The 13,194-nt window shown below is 37.7% G+C and overlaps 1 protein-coding gene across 1 annotated transcript in view; it reads left to right on the top strand.

Annotated features, from left to right (window-relative positions):
• The first annotated feature begins 246 nt into the window (after positions 1-246).
• LOC124742871 (mucin-20-like) overlaps positions 247-13,194 on the top strand; it is a 72,775-nt gene continuing 59,827 nt past the window's right edge. Inside the window, exon 1 of the mRNA XM_047248816.1 lies at positions 247-842. Coding sequence (XP_047104772.1) covers positions 247-842 — 596 coding nt within the window. The remainder of the gene's footprint in view (positions 843-13,194) is intronic.

Below are 13,194 nucleotides of genomic sequence, written 5' to 3'. Positions count from 1 at the left end.
TCAGTAAATGAAGCAGGAAAAAGGAATACAAACGTGTCAACAACGAGATCGACAGGAAGTGCAAAACGGCTAAGCAGGCATGGCTAGAGGATAAATGTAAGGATGTAGAGGCTTATCTCACTAGGGGGTAAGATACATACTGCCTACAGGAAAATTTAAGAGACCTTTGGAGAAAAGAGAACTACTTGCATGAATATCAAGAGCACAGATGGAAAGCAAGAGCACAGATGGAAAGCAAGAGCACAGATGGAAAGCAAGAGCACAGATGGAAAGCAAGAGCACAGATGGAAAGCAAGAGCACAGATGGAAAGCAAGAGCACAGATGGAAAGCAAGAGCACAGATGGAAAGCAAGAGCACAGATGGAAAGCAAGAGCACAGATGGAAAGCAAGAGCACAGATGGAAAGCAAGAGCACAGATGGAAAGCAAGAGCACAGATGGAAAGCAAGAGCACAGATGGAAAGCAAGAGCACAGATGGAAAGCAAGAGCACAGATGGAAAGCAAGAGCACAGATGGAAAGCAAGAGCACAGATGGAAAGCAAGAGCACAGATGGAAAGCAAGAGCACAGATGGAAAGCAAGAGCACAGATGGAAAGCAAGAGCACAGATGGAAAGCAAGAGCACAGATGGAAAGCAAGAGCACAGATGGAAAGCAAGAGCACAGATGGAAAGCAAGAGCACAGATGGAAAGCAAGAGCACAGATGGAAAGCAAGAGCACAGATGGAAAGCAAGAGCACAGATGGAAAGCAAGAGCACAGATGGAAAGCAAGAGCACAGATGGAAAGCAAGAGCACAGATGGAAAGCAAGAGCACAGATGGAAAGCAAGAGCACAGATGGAAAGCAAGAGCACAGATGGAAATCAAGTTCAAAGCAAAGAAGGGAAAGCAGAAAGGTGGAAGGAGTATATAGAGGGTCTATGCAGGGGCGATGTTCTTGAGGACAACATTATGGAAATGGAAGAGGAGGTAGATGAAGACAAAATGGGAGATAAGATACTGTGTGAAGAGTTTGACAGTGCACTGAAAGACCTGAGTCGATACAAGGCCCCGGGAGTAGACAACATTCCATTAGAACTACTGACAGCCATGGGAGAGCCAGTCATGACAAAACTCTACTGTCTGGTGAGCAAGATTTATGAGACAGGGGAAATACCCTCAGACGTCAAGAAGAATGTAATAATTCCAATCCCAAAAAAAGCAGGTGTTGACAAAAGCGAAAATTATTTAACTATCAGTTTGGTAAGTCACAGCTGCAAAATACTAACACGAATTCTTTACAGACGAATTTAAAAACTAGTAGAGATCGACCTCGGGGAAGATCAATTTAGATTCCGTAGAAATATTGGAACATGTGAGGCAATACTTACCCAACGACTTATCTTAGAAGAAAGATTAAGGAAAGGTAAACCTATGTTTCTAGCATTTGTAGACTTACAGAAAGCTTTTGACAATGTTGACTGGAATACTCTCTTTCAAATTCTGAAGGTGGCAGGGGTAAAATACAGGGAGCGAAAGGCTATTTATAATTTGTACAGACACCAGATGGCAGTTATAAGAGTCGAGGGGCATGAAAGGGAGGCAATGGTTGGGAAGGGATTGAGACAGGTTTATAGATTCTCCCCGATGTTATTCAATCTGTATATTGAGCAAGCAGTATAGGAAACTAAAGAAAAGTTCAGAGTAGGTATTAAAATCCATAGAGAAGAAATAAAAACTTTGACAAAATAACAATGTCATCGGCAAACCTCAGAGACAGCAAAGGATTTGGAAGAGCACTTCAACGGAATGGATAGTGTCTTGAAAGGAGAATATAAGATGAACGTCAACAACAGCTAAACAAGGTTAATGGAATGCAGTAGAATTAAGTCAGGTGATGCTGAGAGAATTAGATTAGGAAATGAGGCACATAAAGTAGTAAAGGAGTTTTGCTATTTGGGGAGCAAAATAACTGATGATGGTCAAAGTAGAGAGGATGTAAAATGTAGATTGGCAATGGCAAGGAAAGCGTTTCTGAAGAAGAGAAATTTGTTAACATCCAGTATAGATTTAGGTGTCAGGAAGTCATTTCTGAAAGTATTTGTATGGAGCATAGCCATGTATGGAGGTGAAACATGGACGATAACAAGTTTGGACAAGAAGTGAATAGAAGCTTTCGAAATGTGGTTCTACTCAAGAATGCTGAAGATCAGATGGGTAGATCATATAACTAATGAGGAGATAATGAATAGGATTGGGGAGAAGAGAAGTTTGTGGCACAACTTGATTAGAAGAAGGGATTGGTTGGTAGGACCTGTTCGGAGGCATCAAGGGATCACCAATTTAGTATTGGAGGGTAAAAATCGTAGAGGGAGACCAAGAGATGAATATACTAAGCAGATTCAGAAGGATGTAGGTTGCAGTAAGTACTGTGAGCTGAAGCTTGCACAGGATAGAGTAGCATGGAGAGCTGCATCAAACCAGTCTCAGGACTGAAGACCACAAAAACAACCACACTAATGAAGCACCCTAATGTGTGAGAGGCAAGGGGACTCGTTAATGAAGCACCCCATGGGAACATGATTCCACTACATCCATGTCATTGTTCCTGGGTAATGCTTAAGTGTGATACAGTCAATTTTATACAAAAAATAGGTTAATTCGACATAATGAAGGAATTGGTACACATTATTTATTGATTTGATTTATCTAGAATTATCCAAGAAAGATGCATTAGAGTTGTTTTCCAATTTTACTTTTTTCTCTATTTCAGTGCCATCTGTCAATGGTTTAAAAAACTGTTTCAGACAAGACTTGATTACTTTTTCATGGAGAATCTGAATCTGGAATAAAAAATGGGTGTTTCCATTGAAGATTTAAAAGTTGCCCCCTGCACCACCCAAGGAAGCAGGGCATGCAGGTCACGTGTAGTATCATTTGATGTCCCCCTTTGAGCTTATTAACTTGTCTTACCCACAATTTTTGCTCAATGTATAGTTTTCGAGATAATCTCATCTGGAACTTCAGATGGACCACCCTGTATATATTCCTTTCACTAGCATCATTCTTTGGAGAAGAATGTTTTTGGAGACTGACAGAGCCGGCTATCCAGAGAAGATCAGCTGTGCATGCCAAGTAAGTCTATGCATGTAAAAGAAGTGAGCAGGTTGCAATCCAACTTCACACATTCTTGTGGTCGAAAACATTAGAATGTAGTGACCAGTGTGAAAGGACCGAAGGAAAAAAAGGAATTTTGAGATGAAAACAAGAGAAAAAGCTATCAAGTGTTTCCATAGCAACTGAGCATAACAAGACTAAACATCAATTTCAAGGAACTGGATTCTGCCCAAATATCTAATGGAAAAATTTGTAACAGTAAATAAGGGAGAAGAAGTGAAAAAAACACAACATGAAAAACTGGAGAGAAGATCTTGACATATTAGATTAAGAAGAGATATGCCTTGCATAGTACAACTAAGGAGATCTGGTGTGGGGAGTATACACTTTTCACACATCGTGGGTTCACAGATGCAGAAACCAGCATCCAATGCTGCCGGCACCACTTGCTGTTCACTGGTGTTCACCTACTTCCACGTCCACTAACTGACGCCTACGTGGAAACCAACAACCAATGCCACCAGCACCAGTTGCTGTTCACCGATGCTGATTACACTTACGCTCAATGACACAGCCCAAATTCTAAGCCCGGTGAGAATAAAACCTAATGTTCATTCAACAGATTATACCACATTGTGTTAATATAATAAAGTTATTAGTGTAGTTATTATGCTTAAAGTTGATTTTAAGATGATCACAAGGGATAAAGCTTGTAAAATTATGGATCAGGATCACCAGGTTGGAGAAACTTCAGAACCAGGCATGGCTATAAAAATTAGTAAAGAAGGACCAGACTGGTCTTAGTTCCTTTCTTAAAGTAGCATTTTGAGCTTTGATTAGTTTTACTAACTATGTGCAACTTTGGATATCTAACTTGGGACTCTAGAATAAGTGAAAAAATAGGCTCAGTAAATGCTCAATTAAATGATAAATAGATGCCCAGAGTGAGATCTTGAATAGTCAAGCAACCAATCTGGGTTTATTAAGTGCGAAGGTTGATGCACAGAGTAGATAATTTAGTAATCAATGCAAAGGAATGGATGCTTTAAAGACTGAATTTGACACTCTAAATGGTAAAATTGAATATCTGAAATTAGATTTAAAGAAGGAACTGACTAATTCTTGAAGCATTCATGTAAAACAAATGTTTGCTGAATTCAACAAAAAACAGAATATTAATTTTCAGAATTTGACCAGAAAGTTAGAATGGAATATTTTGAATATTGAGGAGAAATATAATAGTGTAGAATTAGAGATTAATGAAAAGTTAGGGTCATTGGAGGATGTATGTCATGCTCAGTTTAATGCTGTAAACCAGGGATGGTATACACTGAAAGAGAGCACTATAAGCATAGCAAATTAATGCCCGACATTCATTCACAAATTATAAGTGTAAGTACACGAGTAGACAGTTTAGAAAGAAGCTTAAAAGAGAAGATGGCTAGCTCTGGTATCATAAATTTAAGTTGTCTGGAAGAGCAGGTAGAGAAAATTATAGATTGGAAAGTCACTGAGAATAACATCGAGGAATGCATTGCCTATGGCTTCATCCAAATTTACTGATACCAGAAAGGGCATAGACTAACTCTGGAGAAAAGGCAAACTTATGCAGGAACATGTAGAAGAATGAGGAACTTCACCAAATGTTGTGCTGACTAGTGAAGTAGTTTCTGATTTGCAATTGTGTGTGTGGGGGGATTCAGGGATATCGAGACAATTCCCTAATTTAAAGCCCGACAGAGAGGTGCATCTGACTCATTTTTTTAAAAGATTCAAAAAGCTATCATGAAGAACTGGGAAATACCTAAAATTATTGAATTTGCTGTGGGGTACCTTTTAGGAGAATCCTCAGAATGGGGAACTGTAAATATTGAGAACTTTTCTTCGTGGGGAGAATTTCAGAAGAAATTTAAAGAGAAATATTGGTCTGCTAGTACACAGGAGAAACTAATATCAGATTTGTGGGACCCAAAATATTACAATAATACTTGGGGTACCATGAGTAAATATTTAGACTGGCATCTAATATGGGCAAAGTATTTAGATAAGCTGACGGACGAAGAGGGTTTAATTCAAATTTTGATTAGACAATTACCCATCTATGCAAGAAATGACATCTGGTTTAGTGGCTGGAAAATGGTTGAAGAATTGTTATCTTTCATTGACACACTAGAAGCTCTAAATAAAGACTGTTATGAAACTTTACATCAAGGGGAAAATTCAAATTTCGAAAGGAATAGTGGGATAATTTCAAAAAGCACGAAGTCAACCTACCTAGAGTTCACCAGTGCAATAGAAAAATTCTAACAACCATCATCAGAAGAAGCATCCACCTTAGAATGTAGGTCCAGTAACTTCACAAGAATTTGTACGAAGTAATAATAGAGCACAAAGTGGTATCATACCATCTTGATTTGGTTACCAACCTGTGATTACAAATAATGAGGGAAACGTGGTGCGATCTGGATCCAGGGCCAAGGCCAAGGTCATTGAGATTCACTAGGAGGGCTGATTAATGATAAGTATGTTATTTGCATGCACAGACTACCTACAAAAGTTTGGTTATCACTATAAGAACCAAACCTAGTTTTCAACAACCCATAACCAATAATGGCAGGGACTGTGGAAACTTCTGAAGTTAATATATTTATAGACTCAGGGACTGAAGTATCACTCATATCTAGTGCATTCTTTAATTTATTACACACTAAACAGCACTTACTGCTATTACCAGTAACTGGAGTTTACATAGTTGGTATAACAGGAACGAAAAGTAAAATTGTGAAACAGGAAACCCAAGTGAATTGCAGTGCTGGAAATATCTTATTTCGTCAAACACTTTTAATAGTATAAAATATTAATAGTGATGTATATTTTGGTTTAGATTGGTTATTAGAATTTAAAGTCATCTTTAATTTTGAGAATCTTCTTTGTTTTGGTAAAAGGAACAGTAGACGCTGGATACCATTTGTGACAGAAGCTACATAAGTAAACAAACAACCGAACGTCAGTGTATGCGATTAACAGCTACAGCACAATTGTCACCAGAGAGTGATAATGTAGTTCCAGGAACACTACAAACTGACATACAAGACAAAGTTAATGAGTCACTAATATTGACAAAATAACAAAAGCAAAATTTATATAAAATTTTAATGGAGTATGAAGTAGTGTTCTACGATTGTCCCGGTGACATCAGTGGCTACATTTGTAAATTCAAAATCAGAGATAACACTCTATTCTTCTATAAGCTGTATCCAATACCAGTAAGTTGGAAAGAAGCAGTGAGGGAGGAAATCAACCAAATGATTGCAAGCTACGTTATATTATATTGTTATCAGAGTCATGAATAACCCTTTGGTCAAGTTGAAAAAAGCTACGGGTGTGGTACAATTAGTGTTAGATGCATGGACATTGTGTCTTTCTGTCTCTAAATGATTATTCAGACTGATTAACATCAAAGAATTGTTATGCAAATTTGAGAAAGCAAGGTGTTTCAGCACAGTTGACCCGACTGCAGGATATTGGAAAATCAGGTTACATCCAGAATCAAAAAAGTACACAGCATTCTTATTTCATGGCTCATATCATTTCAATGTATTGCCATTCAGACTTAATATTTCTGTATATGTATTTATATGTGTGCCGGATGAAGCATTAGGGAGAGATTTATTGAAGGATTTAATAATGTATGTAGATGATATCCTTTAATATCAACTACTTGGGAAGAACATTGTCTCACCTTATGCAGAACTCTGAAAAGATTTAAAGAGAACGGTATTATGGTGAAACTGTCTAAATCATACTTTTCATGCCAAGAGCTTAGGTTTTTAGGTCATATTGTATGGGTGCAGGGAATTGAACCGGACCCTGAATGCATTAAAGCTATTAAAGAGTGTCTACACCACAGAAATTTATAAATCCTTTCAACTGTCTTAGATATGGCTGGATACTATCAACAGTACAGAAGAGGTCACAAATGAAATGACCTGAAAATTTTATGTTTATTAAGGAAGGGGTAATGGGATCAAGAAGCAAATGATGCATTTGTAGAGGTCAAAAGTGCACTTGTTGAATCACCCATATTACATCATCCAGTTATGGGCAAACTGTTCAGAATTTCAACAGACACATCTGATTATGGTACTGCTGCAGAATTTTTCTGAGGATAATGGAATCTATATAGTGTAGAACACCGAACCATAGCTTTTGCTAGCCGTAGTCTAAATAAGCATGAATTGAATTACATGGCTGCTGAAAAAGAACTATTGGTGATTGTATGGAGTAACCAAAACGTTTCAGACACTAGTATTGCAGTCAGAAATTCATGTTTATACAGATCATCAAGCTCTATCCTTTTGAATGAGCACCTCATTGTTACACAGTAGATTAATGCAATTGATGCTTTCCCTACAAGAATATGATATGAGGATACAATATGTGAAAGGTTCCGAGAATATTGTACTGGATGCTTTGTCTAGATTACCAATAGGAATGGAAGAGTTGACATGTACAGAAGGACCAGGCATTATTTTTGTAATCAATTTTATGTCAGTAGAAAACCTGAAGATCAGGGTACAAGAGATGGCTCGAAGAATAACAGAAAATATTCATCATGATCCCTATTTTACAGAAATGTTTTCTATGTGTATCTGGAATACCTTACCTCATAATTTTCCATTTTCCCACTTGATTAGGAGTCATAATTTGTTTTGGAGAGACAGTGTAACATCGCAATGTTGGTGTTTATGCATTCCGAAAGTAATGAAAGACACATTTATGTGGTATTTTCATACAGGGTGTGGACACTTCAGTATCAAAAATTGAATAAGTTTTATTATTTTAAGAATCCAGGGCATAATGTAGCATCTTTGATTAGAACTTGTGAAATCTGTCAGGAAGTGAAAGAGGATAATACTCATGTGAAATACAAAATGAATCAGATTATGCCTAAGTCGTGACATGATCTCACAGCAGCAGATTGTTTTGGGACAGTTCCAGAAGGAAAGGGAGGAGTGTCATACATTTTGGTCACCATAGAGTGCTGCTCAAAATATGTTAGGCTATATCCCACCACACAAGCAAATACGCAGACAATTATACACCGTTTACAACAATACCTTCTAGAAGTAGGTAAAATAAAATGGTTTATTACAGATAGTGGCCCACAATTCGTGAATAATGAATTTAAAGAATTCATAGCATGGTAAGGTATTCGTCAAGAGTTAATATCCAACCATAACACATCCTTGAAACTGTGTGAACGGGTAACTAAGGAAATTTGAAAACTATGCCGCACCTACTGCCATGAAAAACATATTTTATGAGCAATGAAAATTAAAGACTTTTAACTTATTCTAAATGAATTACTACATTCATCAGCTGGGCTACACCTTTAGAAGTAATGGGTGAACCATATACAGGAGAAACTATCATTAGATGTTTTAGTTGGCCTGAACAAAATGAACCAGGAAATAGTTTCTCAGAATTTAGTCTAAAAGACACATCAAAGAGTAAGTAAACATAATTAAAAAAAAGCTTTGGAACCTCAGAACAAGGTTCATGACCTAGTTCTTGTAAATCATCATCTTCCAACCTCTGCCCTGAAGAAAGAGACACACAAGTATTTCCAAAAATGTGAAGGACCATACCGAGTACAAATGGTGATCCATACCAAGACATTATTTTTCATGGATCTACAACTAGATCAGAAAAGGGAAAGTCTAATGTAAAGGATGTAAAGTTACATATCCCCCAGGGACATTAATGTTCTGAATTAACAGTTGAGTGACTACTGTCAGGTCCCGAGTTGTTTTCGGTGTTTCTTCTATAATAGTTTTTATGCATCAAATTCCTTCAATATCTTAAGCTACTCTACGAAACCACACTCAAAGATATGATGAAAAAAGAAAAAAATAGCATTTGTGATTACGTCACCCCCAACAGTTACTGGTGGTGTATTTCCTTATTCCATTCAGTCAGACTACTAACAAACTCTAGTCCCCTGAGAGATTTTATAGGGGGTCAAAGAAACTTCTGCATACGCATTTCTGGTACTACACTTATGCACCCAGCAAGAGCACATATGAGGTAGGTATTTGCACAGTGCATGCGCACCTACCTGTCCCCAATCTTGTCTTGTCCCAACTATGCTCGGTTGCACTATGAGGTGGAAATTTGCGCACGTTATCTCTGAACTCCATCATTTGGCACAGCCTTGGGACAAGACACATTAAGTGTGCCTGGTCAGCTCTTATTTCCCTTTGTTTCAACCAGCACGGTCTCCATGTATAATTAGTTCATATTTTTGCTTGGACCTCTGTTTTGACCAACACGGTCTCCATGTATAATTAAGTCAAATTTTTCCTTGGAATGATCTTGGTATATAATCTCTTCACCAGTTGCTTTGCAAACCTGTGTGAAGAGGTCTTGGTAAAATCAGTGTCACCAATTTTGTATGTATTATTGATATAAGGTGTCATTAAGATGACTCCAACACTGGTTTTCTTGAAAGATGCCAGGTAATTCTTTCATTGGTCATATATTTCTAGGTAAATAGGGAGGCCGGTCAGTGTGGCCAAGCGGTTCTAGGCGCTACAGTCTGGAACCACATGACCACTATGGTTGCAGGCTCAAATCCCGCCTCAGGCATGGATCTGTGTGATGTCCTTAGGTTAGTTAGGTTTAAGTAGTTTTAAGTTCTAGGGGACTGATGATCTCAGATGTTAAGTCCCATAGTACTCAGAGCCATTTTGAGGTAAATAGGGAGAACAGTGTCCTGGCACTTAACTTTAAAAATAATTTCTGATGTCATGAGAATAATTTTCTCATACTGAATGTAATATATTCAGGCCAGAGTTCCAATTGATATTTCTTGATGCATATTTTTCTTAGTGAACTGAAGGAAATATTGCGTTAGCAAAACATAAAATATTGGATGACTAGTTAAATAACTGTGACAACATAGTATTTAGGTTTACTACTTTCTACAGAATATTTGGTACCTTTTATGAAATGTGACGTAGATGGGAGGGTTTATATCAGTTTTGATAGGGGAGGGTACTGTGGATAACAGCATGATTTATAAGAGCATCTATATCATGACAAACCCAAAATATACACCACACCTTTCAAACAACCCTCACAAACAAGTTTGCCTCATTCTTCATCACTTGCCTTTTCCATAGGGTTGCTAAGATTTCCTCAAGGGTGAAGGGGGAATGTCTGTTCTGTAGGAGATGATTTAATAACAAACCACCTCCGGCATCTCACTCAAGTAACTATGAGGTAGGGATCCTGGGGAAGGGAGGATGGGTAGGGTTTCCTGTCTTTGAGGCTATCTTCTTTCTCTTCTTTGATCTTGGAAACCATTTCTATTTATTTTCTTTCTTACTTCTCATTTTTACGACCCATCTTTTGTTACCTCTTTCCATATTCACCTACTTCTATTGCAGAAGTCCTTCCTGGTTTCCAAGGTTTCCAATAATCTGCATCTTATCTTCAGATAAGAAAGCCAAAGAATCAGACTACACGAACACACACAATTACATTCATACACAAACATTAAAATTACAGAAGTCACTGTTATGTATGTTTAGGAGTGTCAAAAGGAACACACTCATTTTTCCCAGAGTTCCTCCAAACTACAACAGATAATGAATGAGTAAATACTTAGAAAAGGTAGTACAAAAAGTGACAACAGAAAATAGATTACTCATGTGTCATGGTCACCTGGAGTTTACTACTGTTGTGAGGGGGGGGGGGGGGGGGAGGGAATTATTGTTAATGTGAGAAAGATATATATAAACCTATGTAATAAATGTATACTATTAAAATGTGAATTGTTATTATATGTGATATTAATGTACATAATGATTACGTATAAAATATCACGTGTTCGATCTGAGGAAGGGGATATGTAGTGTTTCGAGAATTGGTGCATAAATTCTAGAACCTCTCAGCCATCTACCATCTCGAACACATGATATTTTAAATATAAGTGTGAGAGAGCCTATCTACTGCGCATCACCTGTCTGTGTGTGGACGTCCAAAGTATATAGTGAGAAGACCGTAGACACAGCAGTCAAATGGCACTGACAAGCACTTGTCAGTTGGGCCAAGGAAGTTGTAATGAAAGAACACAGCAGCCCGAGGAACTTCTGTGTTAATCTGTGCTGTTTTATAACTTTGACTACAGCAGTGATGAAAAAACAGTCAAGCTGAAAAAAAGATTTTCAGTAACTTTTAACAATGACATGCTAGAGGCAAGACTTGTTCATGATTTCTGTGGTTGTTGAATCAACTATATGGTAAATATATCTTAATTTGTGTCTAATGTGAGATGACACTGGTGACTTACAAGAAGTCTAATGTTAATGTGAGAACTGATAATTACGTTCTTTATGGAAGTTTTTTTTTTTAAATACACCAACAGTGAACTAAAAGTATTCTTAGAGTACCTACGTCTCACGATCACGAGGAGCGAGGAGGGGGGGGGGGGGGGGGGGGGGCGAGCAAGAGAGAGCGAGCAGAGAAGAAGATCAATATTGCTAGGTGTTCATTTAAGAAATGGCATGCACAGCTGAATTTCAGTGGTGCAAAGATAATATCGAATGTAAATGGTGGAAACTGTGTTTTCTGTCAAAATACCAGGGTTAGTTTTCTGAGATTTGTCACTCCATCTAGGCCACCAATTGAGCTAAGATTCTTTGAGGGATGAACAGGACTGTCAGAATGTGATGTTGTGATCATAAACAATTTACTTGTGTCCCAAATTTTTTTCAAGACTACTTCATGGCAGGTTAAGACTGTACACCAGACCCAGCAGACTCTTAAACTGGAAACTTTGGACAGCTCACTCCACAGAAGACAAACACGATTCATACTGCCCCTGTGTGTATAGATTCAATATGCCTTGCTAGGCCTATTTGGTAAGGGTCCCACACACTTCAGCAATTTTCTAGAACTGATTACACAAGTGATTTGTAAGCTATCTCCTTTATAGACAGTTCAAGATGGCACCGGGTGAAAGCACCTCATGTAGTGATGGCTCAGTTACTGTAAAATGTGATTGTGATGTGTGTAAAATTTGTGTGAAAAGGTCAAGTGAGGTATCCTGTGGTACCATGATAAATGTGTAAAAGTGGTTGGTTGGTTTGTGGGATGGAAGGGACCAGATGTGTAAAAGTGAAACTGAAGTATATAAAAGAGGATCATGACTGGACATGTCATCAGTGCTTTACGAGTGCTGCGAAAAACTTAATACAGAACACACTAAATTCAGAAGAAACAACAATAAGGGTTCTTTCGGACAATATCAAGGACTGGAGCAAAATCATCACCTAGCACAAGATGTTGCTGCAAACAGTCTTTCTACACAGAAAATGTGGCATGAGCCAACTAAAGCATGTAAACATACAGTAAGTACAGCTCTGGTGAAACAGCTATCAAGTAAATAATTGTTTCTAGATGAAGACTGTAAGAAAACAGCAACACAGATGAACCAAAATCAGTGACAAAACGTCAAATAAAGTGCACAGTCAAGAAAATTTGTACAATCAATAAAAAAAGGGAACTACAAAAAGTGAGTCCTTCAACAGAATCACTGATAAAATGAACACATTTCGTCATATACAGCCACAGGAATAACTAAGCTGACCACACCTTTGACAAAGATAACGAAAAGCAATAATTCACTAAATGATAACTGAGAATGACATGGTCATAATCATGGGTTGGAAGCAACGAAGTAAATTTGCCACACACTCTCTAGAAACAACACTACTGAACCTCAAAGTTCCGAATATTGTAGTGACAAGCATGCCTCACAGACATGATCTGCATAGTAACTCAATCTTAATCTTTGAGCTTAAAAAAAAACTTGTAAAATATGCAAGTTTTATCAAAACATAACATTCTTTGATCTCCCCAACTCAAGAGATCTGTTCACACAAATGGTCTACACTATAACAGCATTGAAAAGTCATGCATGGCAAAATTCTGACTAAACTAATACAGAAAGATGACCATGCTGGAAGAAATACAATTGCTATATAGCCAGCTTTGATCAAGGAAATATGAAAACACCATAACAGCTCCAT

Source organism: Schistocerca piceifrons, unplaced genomic scaffold (assembly GCF_021461385.2).
Source record: "Schistocerca piceifrons isolate TAMUIC-IGC-003096 unplaced genomic scaffold, iqSchPice1.1 HiC_scaffold_2340, whole genome shotgun sequence".
Taxonomy (NCBI): Eukaryota; Metazoa; Arthropoda; class Insecta; order Orthoptera; family Acrididae; genus Schistocerca; species Schistocerca piceifrons.
The sequence above is the reverse complement of the archived record's forward strand: the minus strand, read 5'-3'. Positions and strand labels throughout refer to the sequence as shown.